Source organism: Oryx dammah, unplaced genomic scaffold, assembly GCF_014754425.2.
Source record: "Oryx dammah isolate SB20612 unplaced genomic scaffold, SCBI_Odam_1.1 HiC_scaffold_28, whole genome shotgun sequence".
NCBI classification, from domain to species: domain Eukaryota; kingdom Metazoa; phylum Chordata; class Mammalia; order Artiodactyla; family Bovidae; genus Oryx; species Oryx dammah.
The window spans coordinates 112,421,378-112,440,094 of NW_024070212.1; the positions used below are offsets into that span (position 1 = coordinate 112,421,378).

The 18,717-nt window shown below is 52.3% G+C and overlaps 1 protein-coding gene across 1 annotated transcript in view; it reads left to right on the top strand.

Annotated features, from left to right (window-relative positions):
* The window catches only part of SH3BP4 (SH3 domain binding protein 4), a 98,243-nt gene extending 87,366 nt beyond the window's left edge, over positions 1 to 10,877 (top strand). Inside the window, exons 5-6 of the mRNA XM_040231819.1 lie at positions 7,465 to 7,653; positions 8,901 to 10,877. Of these exons, the coding sequence (XP_040087753.1) occupies positions 7,465 to 7,653; positions 8,901 to 9,125 (414 nt within the window). The 3' untranslated portion in view covers positions 9,126 to 10,877. The remainder of the gene's footprint in view (positions 1 to 7,464; positions 7,654 to 8,900) is intronic.
* The last annotated feature ends 7,840 nt before the right edge of the window (positions 10,878 to 18,717 follow it).

Here is an 18,717-nt window from a genome sequence, read left to right on the forward strand (position 1 = left end):
TCGTTTTGAAGGTAGCTTTCTGTTCAGTTATAACTCCTTGGTTTGAAAGCAGTGATTGAATGAATTAAAAGTGGTGAAGATTTTCGGACAGTAAATTTGCAGGCAGAGGAGAAGGAAAAAGGAACCAAGGACTGAGTTGTCCAGCCTTCCGCTGCCCTTAGAACAAGGTCCAGCCCCTTCCTCTGGCCCACAGGCCCTGTAAGACCCGGCCCCGCCTGGCCCATCACTGGGGGTCGTACCTGCTGCCGCACACCGGCTACACTGGTGGCCGTTTCTCCGTGTCTTGGACACACCTGGCTGCCCCTGCCCCGGGCCTCTGCACGTGCTGTTCCCTCTGCCTGGAATTCTCTCCACTCCAGTTTCACGTGGTTGCGTTTTATGTCCTTCAGATCCGGCTCAGATGTCCTTGTCAGACCTTGCCTGCCGCCCTCGGTGAAGCGACCTGGCGCCTCTGCGTCACCGCGCCAGACTCCCTGTGTTACTGTAGCTTTGTCTTCATGGCGCTCTCTCAAATCCGAAATGCTCTTGTTTACTCGTATTCGTGGTCCTTATCATTAGGCTAATTGGATATGAACTCCAGGAGGGAAAGGATGCTGGCACACAGGAAACACCCAGATCCTGATGAATGAGTGAATACGTGAGTGAATGAGGAGTGAGTGACTGAGGGATGCAGGCTGAGAATCTGACCTGGACGAAGCCTCCTGAGGTCAGGTGTGTTTCTGTTCTCCAGTTCTTCCCTCTTTCACCGTTTTACTGCATCTGTTCAATATCAGAGCTGGTCTAGCAGCACCTTATGTAGCTGTGACCTCCAGCTGTTTCTCTGCAGCCCTGTGTCACCCGCACGGTGTAACCACCGTGGAAAGCACCCCTCTGTCCCCGGTCTGCCCAGCTCTCCAGTAGAGGCCCTGCCTGTCTGTGACAAAAGATGGCCGTCCAACCCGGGTGACGCTACCGCCACCCCAACTATCATGAAAGTGGGGGGAGGCAAGACGCTGACCCCGAGGAGAGTAGCCAGGATGGACGGAGCTCGCGGAGCACCCCCAGGCATGAGAGAGCTTTGAACGAACCCCCCTGAGGATCGCTTGGCTGGCGGGACTTGTGGTTGGGAAGATGCTGGAAGAGGCAGCACATGTTTGAAGAGCTTCTGAAGTCAAGTTCTGTTGTCAGAAACAGGCCGGGGGAGCTGGTGGCGGGCATATGGCTGCGGCTTCTAACAGAGCTCTGAAGAGCCGCCCCGTCCAGCCAGGGCGGGTGTCTGTACTCCATGTTCATGAAACATGTCTCGGGTGTCTGCTGTGCCCTTATTTGGGGGTAGGGTGTTGCGCCTTTGCTTGAGGGAGACGCAGAGTGAACACCCACAGGCGTGCAGGACCAATCAGTGATGGGCCCCGAAGAAAAGATCCCCTTGACGTGAGTGGGCCAGGGAAAGGCAAATGTGGGGGGAGGGCTGACATGGGAGGTGGGCTGCAGCCCACCCAGCAGAGAGGGGCTGACACGGGAGATGGGCCACGGCCCACCCAGCAGAGAGGGGCTGACACAGGGGATGGGCCGCGGCCCACCCAGCAGAGAGGGGCTGTTGGGTTGAAGGTGCAACATGGGCAAGGGCCAAGGGTGCAGGGGGACAGGGGGTGGGGTAGCGCCAGAGGCTGGGCTGAGTCGAGATGACCGCGTGCTGGTGGTGGGGGTGGCCCAGGCTGGATGGCGCTCGTGCTTTATTCCTTGAGCAGATGGGGTAAGTGTTTTAGGGGACGGGAAGGGGACCCAGGTGTGTCCTTCTCCTTGGGGACCCACCCAGCTGTGTTGTTGTACCTTGTCACCTCCCGGCCTCCGAGCCACATGGCTGACAGGCAGTGCCCCCCACCCCCGCCCCACCCTTAGCCTGGCCCACCTTGGCAAGAGGGCGGGCGGCCTGCGAGGAGGCCCTGGGCTTTCTCTCCGTCCTGCCATGCTGGGTGGGGATCGGATGGCTCCAGGTCTGTGCTGTGGCCCAGAGGGGTGGTTCCCAGGCCATGTGCACAGCCGTACTGACCTTCAGAGCTCCCCGGGGTCCTGGGTCTGGCCTGCTGCTGTGGCTCATCCCAGGTTTGTTTTTTTCCAAAATGAAGATAGTCCTCATTGGAATTTCTGTTTGTGAAGACGGCAGATGCTCTTTTTGCACTGTTATTTGCCAGTTCTGAGAAACAGCAGCAGAAGGCCCCCACTCCGGGCCCATCTTCCAAAGCAGCCTGTGTTCGCGGTCTGCAGTGTAGACACCATGGAGCTTCCTCTGTTCCCTGGGTTTGCCCTGCACTGTCTGTGGTCAGCTTCTCCCCCCGGAGCATGTGAGCAGGCGGCTCTGGGTCTGTGCGGAGCTGCCGCCCCCAGCTGGGCAGATGCTCTGGTCGTCCGTCTCCAGGAAAGCCGTGGCGCCTAGTCTCACCGTTACCAACACTGCTCCGAGGCAGGTCCTGGCCCCGCAACTCTGCAGGCTCGTCCCCTCCGTTTCGTGACAGCATTCTGCCAGCTGCAGGCGCCCTCCAGAGAAGGAGGAGCCAGCGTTGGCCGTGGCAGCGGGGTCACATTGAGGCGAGCAAGGCCCGAGAGTGACGGGGGATGATTTAAAAGCCCACTGGTGTCCATCTCTGTCTCTGCAGCGACGGACTGAATGGCCCCTGCTGGTGGGTGTGCACCCTTCTCGCCTCTTTGAGCCTTGGGTTCCCACGTCTGAGATTTAGTTTTGTTTTATGAGGGTGAGAGGGCTTCCACAGGTGGCTCAGGGGTAAAGAACCCGCCTGCCAATGCGGGAGATGCGAACTCGATCCCTGGGTCGGGAAGATACCCTGGAGAAGGAAATGGCATCCCACTGCAGTATTCCTGCCTGGGAAATCCCATGGGCAAAGGAGCCTGGCGGGCTACAGTCCAGGGGCTCGCGGAAGAGCTGGACGCGTCTGAGCGACTGAACACGCAGCACGCGTGAGGCTGAGAAATGAAAGAGTGTGTTCTTCTGTTTTTAAGGCATTGGTGCTGCTTTTGACACACTTTGTGGGTCTGGGGAAGAGTTTTCCGAGTGTGGTTGAAAATCCAGGTGGGAAGCATTGCTGTGTATTTGTCCCAGGATTTGGTGACTACAGTGAGTGGAGGGGAGGCTTGGCTCTTACTCGAGGACTGTGAAGATTTGGGTGATGGCCATCTCGTGTGTGTGTGTGTGTGTGTGTGTGTGCATGTGTGTGTGTGTGCACGCGCATGTGTGTGGAGGGTGGCGGACAGACCCCTCAGGAACCTAGCTCTGTAAGAACTAGAAATGTTTTCATTTAGCAACACTCTTTCCATGTGAGATTATTCCTGACTCTGGGGGTTACACCCTGAGGGAGCAGCAAGAAGTCTGCCCTCCGGGCTGGGAGGGAAGGAGGGAGAGTTGGCTGGAACTGCAGGAGGAACCGGGCTGTGGACAGAGCGACCTCTCCTGAAGGGGCCTAAGCCAGCAATCAGAACTGGTCCTGGGGCCACCAGGAGCAAAGCCGTCGGGGTGGGTGACCAGGAGTCACGGGTGGTGGCGGTGGGAGTCCAGGAGCGGGAGGGAAGGATGCTGTGCGCTCTCGGGGGAGTTTCTCTGAAAAAAGAGAAAGTTGCTGTAGAATACAAATCTAGGCAGGTGGTGGTTTTAGGAGTAAGGTCGTAGGTGAAATCAACACCGAGAACCTGGAGAAGCGAATGGAAATAAGGGGAGTGTTGAGATCAGGGAGAGTTGGGGCTGGAGAGGTTGAGATGAAGGAATTCTCTGAAATGGGAGCAAAACTACCTTCTCCCCTGGAAGAGGATGCCGCTACCTACCAGCTGTGCACTTAGGGAGGTTTCTGGGCTCTTTCCTGCCAGGTGGTCCCGAACCCCCGAGAGCGCTGATACAGGGAGGAGCAGGGTTGCCATGGTGACTGCCCTTCTGGTGTTTGAACCTCCTCAATGGAAGCTTGGAATGAGCATACCGCAGAATGATGCTTGTCGTATTCTCATAAGAATGTCTTTTCAAACGGGGATTGGCACCCTGGCCGGAGGGCCAGCTGCTTTCGTTAGGGAAGTTTTACTGGAACACAGCTGAGTCCACCCGTTCAAGTGCTCTCTGTGCTCTCTCGCCCCACCGCAGTCACGTAGCCAAGGCAGAGACCCCCTCCCTGCCTGCAGAGCCAGAAACAGATCCTGTCTCGCCCTACAGAGCAAGCTTGGCCACCCTGGCCTAAGGCACGGTCACTGCAGCTACTGAGAGTCGAGCTGGGGCCAGTTTTGTGCTTTGCTTCCATGGGTGTGTTCTGTTGCCTGCGATTACCTGTGTTAACTTGTGTGTGCGGAAACTAAAGAGGTGCCACAGGGAAAAGCTTCCAGAACCAGACCCCTGCAGCTGAGAAAATGTTATTTCTGAGATTTGATGGGCACCCAAAATGCATCCTTCAGAAAAAAAAAACAAATGTATGAACTACCCCTTGGCGATGGTGTGGGCAGCACCTGGTCCCCGCTGTAGCCGCTCAGGGGCCAGAGGGAGGATCTGAGCTCCTCAGGACCTTTGTCCCTGTACCCTGAGGAGAGAGCAGCTTTGAACACTCCCACCAGGGATCCCCGAAGCAGAAGCAGCTGACTCTGAAGTGTTCTGTTACCTGGAAAACAGGCAGCTGAGCACACACGTGCTGCTGGGACACTATGAGGAAGCCTGGGAGGGACCGTTGTCACTGGGGGTCGGCCGGATCCATCTCAGAACAGCAAGCGTGGCTAGCAGGGGCCCTGCTTCCCCTGTGCATCTGGGCTCAAACCACACCACGCCACAAGTTTTCTTTTAATTTTTTTTATTATTCAAATATAGTTGATTTACAGTGTTGTGTTAATTTCTGCTGCACAGCAAAGTGATTCAGTTATACATATATAGAGAGACATTCTTTTTCATATTTATTATGGTTTATCACAGGATATTGACTATAGTTCCCTGAGCTGTACAGTAGGACCTTGTTTTCTTTATTATTATTATTATTCAAGCAAAAGAATCTAAAATCCTGAATTCTACCAATATATCACACATCCCCTTCCCCCCGCCATACTGTGAACATGTTCTGCAGAACAAATCTAGTAAACATTTCATTTTTTTCAAACAGTGTCACTTGAAGATATCTAAGTTCAAAGAGACCAGTTTCTGAAATGTCTAAATCATCGCGCTGAAGCCTCATGCACAGGTCCTGAAGTCAGTGGTGCCCACAGAGCTGGCAAGGCCATTGGCCTGAGCACCGGGAAATCTTACCTGCCTCCCCTCAGTCCCCTCGAGCTGTGGGGCCCTGGACAGGCCACCCAGTGTCTACGGGGTCTATAAATCAGACACCACGCAGCCCGCACAGTGAGTGGGAGCCAGGGACAGGCTGCCTGGAGGCCAGACCAGCTCCAACACTGGACCCCTGTCCTCTCGATTTTATCTGCAAACTGGGGTGAGCTTTTCTTCTCTCCATGGGGCTTCTGGGGAGTAGATGAGCCCCGTGCTTGGCTCACCGGAAGGACTCAATGATGGCGGTTTATTTATAAAGACAAAAATCAGAAAAGGACCACATGGTTCTCTCTTCTGGTTTCCCACCTTAAAGCCACTTGCTAAGCCCTTGGACCCTGGATGGTCTCAGAATGAGCTTATGTTTTAAAGGTAAAGATTGAGATGCCTATACATTCAGAGAGCCCCCACGCCCAAAGTCACCGTCCCTTCGTTAAGTTCCCCCAGATAAATGTAAAGCTTCAACAAGAACGCTTAGTCTAAAATAGCTGTGTTCTTTCAAGTAGCAGCCCAGCAGACTGACCTTGCTCGGATGCCAGGCTGCCCACATCTTCACAAAATGTTTGAAGCGAACGGCATGTTTGGCTCAGCTGGGGAGGGGCTGGCTGGTAGATGTCTTGATGTTTTTAGAACTTTTTCTGTAGAGCCTTGAAGTGACAGCCTCAGGTGCTTGGAGAGAGCGTACAGGGACAGAAAGGAGGCGGGGCCTGGTCTCAGTGTCTCTTCATTCGCATCCGCCATGTCCGAGGGCCCCAGGGCGTCTCAGACCCCACCGCCGGGGCCCCAGAGGCTCCCTTCTGCAGCTGTTAGGCTGTAATCCGGGGATCTGCTGGGTGAATGAGTTTGGGGTAAGCCTTGGCTCCGTGGCTCAGGTGGGTCTGGTCCTCACCACGTCTTCTCCTCCTGCCGGGGCTCCATCCTAGCCGCCCACAGTCACACACTCTGTGCTGGCTCCGTGGGACCCACAGCCCGACACCCAGCAGACGTCCCTGTGGCTTGGGGTGATGTGTGGGGACAGCAGACTTGTGGGTTTGTGATACTGATGTGGATTCATTTCTTTAAGCCAGAAATGTTACTGTGACCGCCGCCTCCAGCCTGGCTGCACAGAACCCTGGGGCAGCAAGCCCTGTGTTGAAAGCCTGCCCAATGGACCAGCCCCTCACCTGCATGGGGGATGACATCCAAGGAGGGGCCATATGCTGTTCCGGTCACCCGGGGACGTGGCCTGGGAATCTGCCCATTGCCTCCTTCCCAGCTGACAGCACTTCTCTCCTCCTGATCCCCCGTCCCTCCACAGTTAGTGAGCCCTGTGGAGAGACACACTGGAAATCTGTCACAGTTTTGACAAGGGTGGGGTCTGATTGATTCTGGAGACTCTTGATGGTTTGGCCTCTCTCAGCCTCCCTGTATCCCGGCCTTTTGTGTGTCTCCAGATCCCAAGGGTCCTGGATCTCGCTCTGCACTCCAGGTCCCAATCTGAGCCCCGTCTCACATCTCTTCTGTGAGTCAGGGCTCCCCACCCGCTGACGGCAGCTTGTCCTGCTCTGCGCCCAGACCGTCCTGCACTGGCCGTCTGGGTCAAGCGCATCACTTCTCCAGTTTCCCCAATGGCGGCGGGAACACATGAACAGCCATCATCTCACCCACCCGCCCATCAGTGTCCTGGGGCTACCGAGTGGAAGAACCGCAGGCCGGGAGGCTCCAAGCAGTTGAGGTCCATCCTGCCTCTGTTCTGGGGCTGTTGCAGGGCTGGCTTCTCTGGGGGCTCTGCAGGGGTCTCCGTGCCTCTCTCCCAGCTCCTGGGGGCTCCAGTGCTGCAGCTGCATCACCCTGTCCCCACCTCCAGTCTTCCCTCTGTCTCTGCGTGTCTGTTTCTCTCCGCATAAGGACGCCAGCCGCATAAGGACACCAGTCGTTGGGTGAGGGGCACGCACCCTAGTCCACCAGGACCACTGGGTAGCTGGTTCCATCTGCAAAGACCCTGCTGTGATTTATAGTCACACCAGGAGGTTACAGGAGGGCGAGGATGTGCAGGTGGGAGTGCCCAGTACATCCTGTAATCATGGGTTCCAGCAGAGGGGGTGCTCAAGCCACACAGCATCCAGGGAGTCAGCACGTGGTCTCTGCAAGGCCTGCTTCCCGGGAGCCCAGAGCCTGCTCTCAGCCCTGCCTCATCCCCGCCCCTTCCTCCTCAGGCCTTACTGAAGATGGACTGCCAGGGCCTGGTGGTCAGACTCATCCAAGACTTCGTGCTCCTGACTACGGCGGTCGAGGTGGCACAGCGCTGGCGGGAGCTGGCCGAGAAGCTCGCCAAGGTGTCCAAGCAGCAGATGGACGCGTACGAGTCTCCCCACCGGGACAGGAACGGGGTGGTGGACAGTGAGGTGAGCCCGGCTGCGCTTCCCTCCACCTGTCAAATGCAGTGGTGACGGCACCTACATTAGAGCATTTTTAGGAGGACAGATGATGAAGTGTGAAAGCAAGTGCTCAGTGCAGAGGAGGCTCACGATGAGAGAGAGCACATCCGTCCTTCTCGGGATCCTTAGTTGGGAGCCAGGCCCTGGGTGGTGGTGAGGCTGCTCTGCCATCAGGCGGGACATTGGAACAGCATCCTTGGAACTGCCGGTCCCTCACTGATCCTGATCTTAAATTACCTTCAGCCCAGTTGGAGGACACGGGACGATGGGGCTCTGCCCCACACAGGGTTGGGTGGACAGCTCGTGGTGTGCTGTCAGCTTCAACCAAGGCTGGCTGGGTCCCTGCTCAGAGAGTCTGTTTTCTCACTTGTTTTGTGGAGGTCACTTTAAGCTTCTGGAAAGACAGAAAGGCTCTTGAGACCTAGGAAGCAGGAAGTCCCCAGAATAAGGGCATCCTTAATTGACATGGTGAGTTTCTAAATAAATGGAAAGTGCTATGGGGGTTGGAAGGAAAGAGGCCCCTTCTGTTGGCTCGGCCACTACGTGGTACTGATAGCTTACAGTGAATGGTGTTGGATTCATGATCTCTGAAGATTTAGCTTCGGGCCCAGGGACCAAGCTTGATCACTCAGGTGCTTTTGTATAGCAGAGTTTTATTAAAGTATGAAAAGGACAAAAAAAATCTTCTGGCATAGACTTCAGAAGGGGGACGAAGAGTGCCCCCCACTCACTAGTCTTATCAAGGCCGTATATACTTTTACCAGACCCACTCCCAAATTAAGATGAGAGCTGACAACAGAAAGGCCTTAACCAGACCCACTCCCACAATAAGCATCTTAAGATAACAAGATTAGTCAGAGGGTTCTTGTTAAGAAGAAATATGAACTTGAGCAAGATACTTTGTTATATTGACTAAGACAAAGCAAAGTGGGAAAAAGAAAGTTTGTCCTTTTCTCCTTGAGAGCCCCAGACCCCTCTGTCTTTCTCGGGGACCCTGGACTTCTTATCAACCTACCTAGTAATTGACTCTCAACACTGCCCACCTACTTTCACGCAAAGTGCCTTTTTCCCTCTGAAATGTGCTAGCCCAGGATGGGGTCGACTCTGCTTTGGGGTTCATGATGCTGGTACTAGGAGAGGTAACTCAGACCAGCTCTCTCACCGTCTCCTAATCTTTGCTCTCTCTTTTGGTTTTGGACGACTGCACCATCCAGGCCATGTGGAAGCCCGCCTATGACTTTCTTCTCACCTGGAGCCACCAGATCGGGGACAGCTACCGGGACGTCATCCAGGAACTGCACATCGGCCTGGACAAGATGAAAAACCCCATCACCAAGCGCTGGAAGCACCTCACAGGGACCCTGATCCTGGTAAACTCCCTGGACATCCTGCGAGCCTCTGCCTTCAGTCCCATGGACCATGATGACTTTGTGATTTGAACGGGTCCCCCACCTCCTGCTGCTCTGGGGCGCAGACCCTCTGTCTGCCCCAGATGCCCAGGTGGGCGCATGGCACTGGGGTGGGAGGGTGGGTCAGCTGCTCAGACAGACCCAGGGGCCCTCCCCACTGGACCCTCACCCAGGACCAAGCACACGTATGATGTTCCACCTGCCTTCTCCATCGTGGGGGGGACCCGAAGGGAATTTCTACTGCAGGTAGTTGCCAATCAAATAGCTTTCTATTTGTTAAGTATAAATTTAAATTTAAAATCAGTTTTTGGTTTTTTTTTTTTAAAGTATGGGGGTAGGGCGTACCAGAAAGGTGGTTATCTAATTTTTTACTGGACCCTAAATTAAAAGAAAAAAACACTTCTTAGGGTCAGATACTGTTGAGGTTTTTGTGTTCTATAAAGACCTTTTTAAATTATGTGACAGATGTATATATGTATTTAAGGGTTGTGGGAGCGTTTCTGGTTGTCGGACACACTTTGCATTTCACCACTGAGCACGGGAAGACACTTGTCAGGCGCCGGACCCTTTTGGCTGTGTACGAAAAAGAAATCAAATAGCAAACGTGGTGTCTCAGTAAACGAGTCCAGTCGGTGCCTGCCCGTTCTTTCTGAGGCTGTCCTGGTCCTACGCTTCCCTCCTATTTTTATTACCTTCCGACCCTGGCCTCGTGTTGCAGGAAGGATCAACCACGACACAGGTGAAGCCTTTCTGAGCCCCTGCCTGTGTGCCCTTCGCCACCCGGAGCCAAGTGGTCCCTGCAGCTCTGAGAGGCCGCGCCCAGCTTCTCCCGGGGGCAGGGAATGCTCGCTGCAGAGCTTACAGCCTCTCTTCTGGGCACAGAGAACACATCACCACAAGCACACCCTATGCTGATGTCCAGAGATGCCTGCTGGCATTTGCCAAACTCCACTTCACCTGAAATGGAGCCCTTCTCCCCTCCTAGTCTGTCTGTCTCTCCTCTCCTTGGAAATAAAGAGCATAGGGAAAACTTTAAAGACAAAAAGCAGCATGAAGGTTATCTGAGCAGTATGACCATTGTCTGAAAATGTTCTAACAAAATCTGACACTTGGCTGACGATTGACTTGATGGCTGGAGATCGCCTTGCTGGGCTGAATTCTGCAGTCGCGTGGTTGCATCATCTCAGAAGAAAGTGAGGGATGGGCGTGAAGAAACATCTGGAGGATCAATAGAGTCAATGCCCAGGAAGGTGCCGGGCCATGCGCCGTGCTTACATGAGCGATGCGCCATCTGGGATTCCGGAATCTCATTCTCTAAATCTGCTTGCTGGAAGCGCGTTAATTACTTAGTATAATCCATGTAAATCCCTTATTGGGCTAAAACATTCTTCTACAGCTATTGATTCTGATTCGGAAGACCCACAGCTAGAAAACAACAAAAAACACTACAGATTTTATGCTGCAAAAACCGAGACACCCCACGATTCCCCTCCCCATCATCCCATGAAATCATCTCACATTCTTCGCTCCACTCTCCGCCTTCAGTCTTCCCAGAGAGCATCTCTCACTTTTCCCCAAAGAAGAAACAAAACCAGTCGCACCTTAAATGCGGAGATTTTTTTCCTCAGGGGCTTTAAATAGTTTCCTATGCAACGTGTCTTGTAGCACAAATTCAATTGTACGAAAGTTGCAGTAAATTTTCTTTGGATATTTTAACCTAACTGTGTGTGTGTGTTTTTCTGTACCCAACCAGACTTTAAATAAAGCACAAAACCTAGTGTATCTGTGCACAGAACAGTGCCCCATTTCCCCACTCCGCCCCCCCGCCACGGTCAAGGTGACAGGACACAGATGACAGGGTGACATTTGGGTTAGTGAGGGTCTTGTTTTCTTGCTGCTGATTTAATTGCTCTTGGAATATAGGCATCTCAGCCATTGCTGACTAATGGGAATCAGTGTGGCCCAGAGTACCCAAAAGTGCAGGTGGCTCGCCTTTTTCTCGGTCTTTTGCACCTGGAATTGGCCAGTCCCACACCCACCGTACACAGCTGAGCGTGGACAACAGGTTAGAGCAAGACAGACTCCCAGAGGCCCTGCCCTCACCTAACTCTCGGAATACCACGTAGCTCAGGGAGAAAACGGAATGGGGTGGGGGCAACCGATGGGGCCCAGCCCCACCTGGAGGTGGTGGGGAGGATGGGGAGGAGGCCAGCCTCCTTTAGAAGTGACTTGAATCCAGGGTCAAGGGGTCAGCAGGCAGCAGCCAGGCCAGACCAGGGGAACAGGGTGTCTGCAGCGTTGAGGGGGCACAGGGATCACCGGAGGCTGACCGCTCCCCAGGCCTGGGGTGTGCTGAACAAGCGAGAGCCTCTGAGCGCACCTCTGCCCTCCTCATCACCCCTCAGCGTTTGCCAAGTCCAGCCCCACCAGCCAGAACCAGCCAGATGAGAAAGGGCTCAGCGAGGCCCCCTGACTTACACAAGCTAGCAGCAGAGGCGGCGATTTTAGCCCGGAGCTGCTGTCACAAAGTGCCATCTTCTCAGATCTGAAGGCCAGAAGCCCGAGACCAGGGTGTCCCATGGCCATCCCCCTGTGCCTGTCCACACCTCTCTTTAAGGACCCCAGTTATGGGAGAGGGCACACCCGAATCAAGTGTGACCTCATCTTAACTCGATCTTCTGTGTGTGTGTGTGTGTGTGTGCGCGTGCGCGTTAGTTGCTCAGTAGTGTCCAATTCTTTGTGACCCTATGGACTGTAGCCTGCCAGGCTCCTCTGACCATGGGATTCTCCAGGCAAGCATACTTGAGTGAGTAACCATTCCCTTCTCTGGGGTGACTTCCCGACTCAGGTAACAAACCCAAGTCTCCGGCATTGCAGGCAGATTCTTTACCATCTGAGCCACTGATCTTCTTTAATGACCTTATTTCCAAGCAAGGTCACATTCACGGGCTATGGGATGGGACTTCCAGCAGATCTTGAGAAACAGAGCTCAACTCGCAGCCCAGCCCCCTATACCCAGACCTTGGCGGTGGTCTGCTTAGGAGGATGGGGAAGAAATCCAGCTGGATCTGTCTCCAGGGTCTCTGCCTGGTTTAAGCAAAAGCCAGAGGGGCGGCAGGAGGTGAATCTTTACAATGGGAAGCTACTCTAGACAGGACCAGCTCGGTTCACCCAAACCCACTTCCTTCCTGAGCAAACAGCTCAAGTGTTTCCCAGTTCAGTTCAGTCGCTCAGCCGTGTCTGACTCATCTTGTGTTTCCCAGCCTCCCTTCAAGTAAAGTGTGGCCAAGTGACTCCACCCAGAGGTGGCATCAGCCTGGCCTGTCGAAACTTCTGAGCACCCTTCTGCTCTCTCAATGGAGCAGAAAGAACTCCAGGGACCTAAATGAGGACACAGGTCCTCAAATGACCCCTTCAAACCAGAGTTTACTGCCTGGCCTCTGAGGCTGTGGGGTTCAAGGGCAGCTGGCATTCCTCCAGGTTCTGTATTCTCAGATTACTACTGTTAATGGGAAAGCTGGAGGGGTGAGGGGTTTGCTCTTAAAAGGAAAAATCCCTGTCATACCTGGATGATGTCAGGTAAGTGAAAGTCATTTCCCTGGTGGCTCAGCTGGTAAAGAATCTGCCTGTAATGCAGGAGACCTGGGTTTGATTCCTGGGTCAGGAAGATCTGCTGGACAAGGGAACAGCTACCCGCTCCAGTATTCTGGCCTGGAGAATCCCATGGACTGTATAGTCCACGAGGTTGCAGATGAGGAGAACTTAGTCCTGTTCTTTCTTTACTTGTCCACGTCCAGAATTGAGCACTATTAGTCTGAATATCGGACATGACTGAGCAACTTCACTTTCACTTTTCACTTTCATGCATTGGAGAAGGAAATGGCAACCCACTCCAGTGTTCTTGCCTGGAGAATCCCAGGCACGGGGGAGCCTGGTGGGCTGCCATCTATGTATGGGGTCACACAGAGTCGGACACAACTGAAGTGACTTAGCAGCAGCAGCAACAGTCTGAATATGAATGACTTAGTCCTGTTTTTACTGAATATTCTCTAAGCTGGTCCAAGATGCTCAGATAAAATTTCCAGTCCCTGACGATGTTGATTTTGACATTGAAAATGGTAATAGTTGGCATGAAAGTTATGTCTTTGAGGACCTAGGGACTTCCGGTGGCTCAGACAGTACAGAATCTGCTCACAGTGAGCGAGACCCAGGTGGGGAAGATCCCCTGGAAAAGGGAATGGCAACCCACTCCAGTATTCTTGCCTGGAGAATCCCCCTGGACAGAGGAGCCTGGTGGGCTACAGTCCATGAGGTCGCAAGGAGTTGGACACAACTGAGCGACTAACACTTCGAGGATGTAACACCCAGGAGAAAGACTACATCGGAAACAGCCGTGCTCCGATTTCCCAAGAAGAGGGCAATTTTGTCCATGGTCCATTCCTGTCTTGGTCTCTCTACCTGACTGTCGTGCAGTCATAGCAAACGAGGCAGGCCCCAAACTGTTTACTTCGTGGTCACTGAGCCCCCACCCCCCAGGTAGTTTCAGGTCACCTGTCCACAGCCACCAAGACTAGTTTTAGTCCCGAGACCTCCCCTCCGTCGGTCAGCAGGTCCCTGCAGCTGCTAGTAGGTCTCGCAACCATTCCTACTGCTGTGTCCTGCACTGCCATGAGGTGGACCAAGAATGAATTCGAGAAAGGAGAAGGGAGCCTGTTGGGTGATGGGACTCTGAGTATGGTTGTGTATTGGGGGGCTCTGAGAAGGGACCCCAAGCTGGAGGGGAAATCCTGAGAAGATTCTGGAAGGGCAGGGGAAAGGGGTTACTAAGAGACACTGCCTGGAGCGTAACCTCTGTCCCCATGGAGCCCACATGCTCGTAGGGAAAGGGCCAGTAACCGGGATCAATGCTCATTGGAGGTCAGATGGAGGGAAGGGCTGTGAGGGGAACTAGGGAAACTGTGACCTTAGGGGAGGGGGTGCGTGTAGACCGCACAGCCTGGAAGGCCTCTGCTGAGGCACAGTCTGGGGAGTAGTGAAGGCTTCAGTGGGGTTTCCCCGATGACTCAGCGGGTAAAGAGTCTGCCTGCAAGGCAGGAGACACGGGAAACTTGAGTCTGATCCCTGGGTCGTGAAGATCCCCAGGAGGAGGAAATGGCAACCCACTCCAATATTCTTGCCTGGAGAACCCCCTGGATGTGAGAGCCTGCATCCATAGGGTTGCAGAGCCAGACACGCTGAGCGACTATGCACGCATGCACAGGTTCAGAGAGGCTGGGCTGTATGCTGCCCTACAAAGGGCAGAGAGAGCAGGGCGGGAAGGTGGGGTCAGGGAGGAGCAGCCTGGAAGCCAGGCCAGGCTCAGGGGGAGGGAGGGCTTGGGGGACTGGAGTGAGGGGGACAGACCCAGACGGGAGGTGTTGGTGTGATTAGCCAACAGGAAGCTGGAGTCCCAAAGGCCCTGCACTGACCTGGATGTCAGGGGCAGAAGGGTGTGGGTGACAGACGGGGAAGATGGACTCAGTGTGGCTTCTGATTGGACAGCAGCAGTGAGACCAAGAGGGGCTGGTCGCCTCTGAGAACACAGCGGGTCACGACGGGTTCCAAGCATCAGTGAATAGCTTTACCAGAAAGTGGGGAGGGGATGGTCCAGGAGGAAAGCTACAGGCAGTGGACATGGATGTCGGGGGAGAGTGGTGAGTTCTTTCTGTTTGGAAGCAACAGAAAGACGGAAGATATCACTGAAAATTTTAGACAAAACAAACAAACAAACCAGTGCGAAGCTGGTGCAGACGGTGTGGAAACCTGGAAGGACACCCTCCATGTCCTTGGGTGGGCTTCCCCCGACTCCCACCACCAGTGTGCATTGACCACTGCGGTTTCTGGGTCACGCCCCCCATTTCTCCTCCTGTCTACGGGGCTCCACCTGGATCCTGGTCACGTCACCTTTCCCTGTACCTGCAACCCCAGCCCTACCTCCTCAGCGCATTGCCCATGTGGCCACCAGCATGGTCCATGTAGACTAGAAACACGTGCCCCTGCCTACTTAACCCTGATCTTGTGTGGCCCCCCATGTTGAGAGCAGATAAATGGAGGCCTCCCAAATACACAGACACTTTTTGGCCCTGATAAGTTTCCACCTGTCCCCAAGAGATGAGAGGAACAGGGACGCTGCTCAGAGGGCTTTCACGAAAGCCAGATTTACAGAAAGCAAACACCTTTCTGATCCTGAGATGAAGCCCTCCGTTCCTTTTTAACGCTAACTAAAGAGTTGTTTTGGTAACTGATAGACCTAGTAAATGATCGTAGTTGTCTTAATGTCTTTCTTGTCAAAGTACAATGTTGGCTGATGACAAAAGTGAAAGGGAAAGTGAAGTCGCTCAGTCGTGTCCAACTCTTTGTGGCCCCATGGACTGTAGCCCACCAGACTCCTCCGTCCATGGGATTTTCCAGGCAAGAATACTGGAGTAGGGTGCCATTTCCTTCTCCAGGAGGTCTTCCCGACCCAGGGATTGAACCCGGGTCTCCCACTTTGTAGGCGGATGCTTTACCATCTGAGCCACCAGGAGCAAACCCCCACACATCTCTCATGACTCAGATCATTGGACGAATCAGGGACAAACAAGGTGAACGGTTTCCGTGGCTCTGCTCTCGTGGCTGTTTCTACCTAGACCACCCTCCTCACTGTGCTTTGGCTTTACCATGCTTTCCAGGTGGTCAGCTTGTCCTCCTCTTGAGGACACTCTTGCTGTACATGGAACCCAGAAAACGCAAACCCACATGCCAGCCCTCCAGGCTTACCACAATAAACCCCGAATCTGTCTGTTAGAGCTTCGCATTTGCTTGTTGTGCCCAGACTGTAAATTGGACAACCAAGATGCTCCCATGCCCAGGTCAAACTCAAGCAACTCACACTCCGTACATTCTTGGATGAATGCCCTTTGAATGAACAACTTCCAATGACACTGCCGACCAATTCCCCTGGGAGAATGAAGGCCAGATACCAGTGTCTGAGTAGCCTTGCGTGCAATTGTACTGATTTTAAAAATCAAACAAATAGAAGATTGTGGCAAGTCCAATCTTGGATTTCTTTCTAGAAAGTTCTGTCTCTACTTGTTTGAGTTCAGTGGTCTTCTCACATTCAGTTCAGTTCAGTTCAGTCACTCAGTCGGGTCCGACTCTTTGCGACCCCATGAATCAAAGCACACCAGGCCTCCCTGTCCATCACCAACTCCCGGAGTTCACTCAGACTCATCCATCGAGTCAGTGATGCCATCCAGCCATCTTATCCTCTGTCGTCCCCTTCTCCTCCTGCCCCCAATCCCTCCTAGCATCAGAGTCTTTTCCAATGAGTCACCTCTTCGCATGAGGTGGCCAAAGTACTGGAGTTTCAGCTTTCGCATCATTCCCTCCAGAGAAATCCCAGGGCTGACCTCCTTCAGAATGGACTGGTTGGATCTCCTTGCAGTCCAAGGGACTCTCAAGAGTCTTCTCCAACATCACAGTTCAAAAGCATCAATTCTTCGGCACTCAGCTTTCTTCACAGTCCAACTCTCACATCCATACATGACTACTGGAAAAACCATAGCCTTGACTAGACAGACCTTTGTTGGCAAAGTGATGTCTTTGCTTTTCAATATGCTATCTAGTAGTTGGTCATAACTTTTCTTCCAAGGAGTAAGCGTCTTTTAATTTCATGGCTGCAATCACCATCTGCAGTGATTTTGGAGCCCAGAAAAACAAAGTCTGACACTGTTTCCCCATCTATTTGCCATGAAGTGATGGGACCAGATGCCATGATCTTTGTTTTCTGAATGTTGAGCTTTAAGCCAACTTTTTCACTCTCCTCTTTCACTTTCATCAAGAGGCTTTTTAGTTCCTCTTCACTTTCTGCCATAAGGGTGGTGTCATCTGCATATCTGAGGTTATTGATATTTCTCCTGGCAATCTTGATTCCAGCTTGTGCTTCTTCCAGCCCAGCATTTCTCATGATGTACTCTGCATAGAAGTTAAATAAGCAGGGTGACAATATACAGCCTTGACGTACTCCTTTTCCTATTTGGAACCAGTCTGTTGTTCCATGTCCAGTTCTAACTGTTGCTTCCTGACCTGAATATATGTTTCTCAAGAGGCAGGTCAGGTGGTCTGGTATTCCCATCTCTTTCAGAATTTTCCACAGTTTATTGTGATCCACACAGTCAAAAGCTTTGGCATAGTCAATAAAGCAGAAATAGATGTTTTTCTGGAACTCTCTTGCTTTTTCGATCATCCAGCGGATGTTGGCAATTTGATCTCTGGTTCCTCTGCCTTTTCTAAATCCAGCTTGAACATCAGGAAGTTCACGGTTCATGTATTGCTGCTTGGAGAATTTTGAGCATTACTTTACTAGCGTGTGAGATGAGTGCAATTGTGAGGTAGTTTGAGCATTCTTTGGCATTGCCTTTCTTTGGGATTGGAATGAAAACTGACCTTTTCCAGTCCTGTGGCCACTGCTGAGTTTTCCTTTTTTGCTGGCATATTGAGTGCAGCACTTTCACAGCATCATCTTTCAGGATTTGAAATAGCTCAGCTGGAATTCCGTCATCTCCACTAGCTTTGTTCATAGTGATATTTTCTAAGGCCCACTTGACTTCACATTCCAGGATGTCTGATTCTAGGTGAGTTATCATACCATCGTGATTATCTTGGTCGTGAAGATCTTTTTTGTACAGTTCTTCTGTGTATTCTTGCCACCTCTTCTTAATATCTTCTGCTTCTATTAGGTCCATACCATTTCTGTCCTTTATTGAGCCCATCTTTGCATGAAATATTCCCTTGGTATCTCTAATTTTCTTGAAGAGATCTCTAGTTTTTCCCATTCTGTTATTTTCCTTTATTTCTTTGCATTGATCACTGAGGAAGGCTTTCTTATCTCTTCTTGCTATTCTTTGAAACTCTGCATTCAGATGCTTATATCTTTCCTTTTCTCCTTTGTTTTTCACCTCTCCTCTTTTCACAGCTATTTGTAAGGCCTCCTCAGACAGTCATTTTGCTTTTTTGCATTTCTTTTCCATGGGAATGGTCTTGATCCCTGTCTCCTGTACAATGTCACAAACCTCTGTCCATAGTTCATCAGGCACTCTATCTATCAGATCTAGTCCCTTAAATCTATTTCTCACTTCCACTGTATAATCATAAGGAATTTGATTTAGGTCATACCTGAATGGTCTAGTGGTTTTCCCTACTTTCTTCAATTTAAGTCTGAATTTGGCAATAAGGAGTTCATGATCTGAGCCATAGTCAGCTTCCACTCTTGTTTTGTCGACTGTATAGAGCTTCTCCATCTTTGGCTGCAAAAAATACAATCAATCTGATTTCGGTGTTGACCATCTGGTGATGTCCATGTGTAGAGTCTTCTCTTGTGTTGTTAGAAGAGGGTGTTTGCTATGACCAGTGCATTGTCTTGGCAAAACTCTATTAGTCTTTGCCCTGCTTCATTCCGTATTCCAAGGCCAAATTTGCCTGTTACTCCAGGTGTTTCTTGACTTCCTACTTTTGCATTCCAGTTCCCTACAATGAAAAGGACATCTTTTTTGGGTGTTAGTTCTAAAAGGTCTTGTAGGTCTTCATAGAACCGTTCAACTTC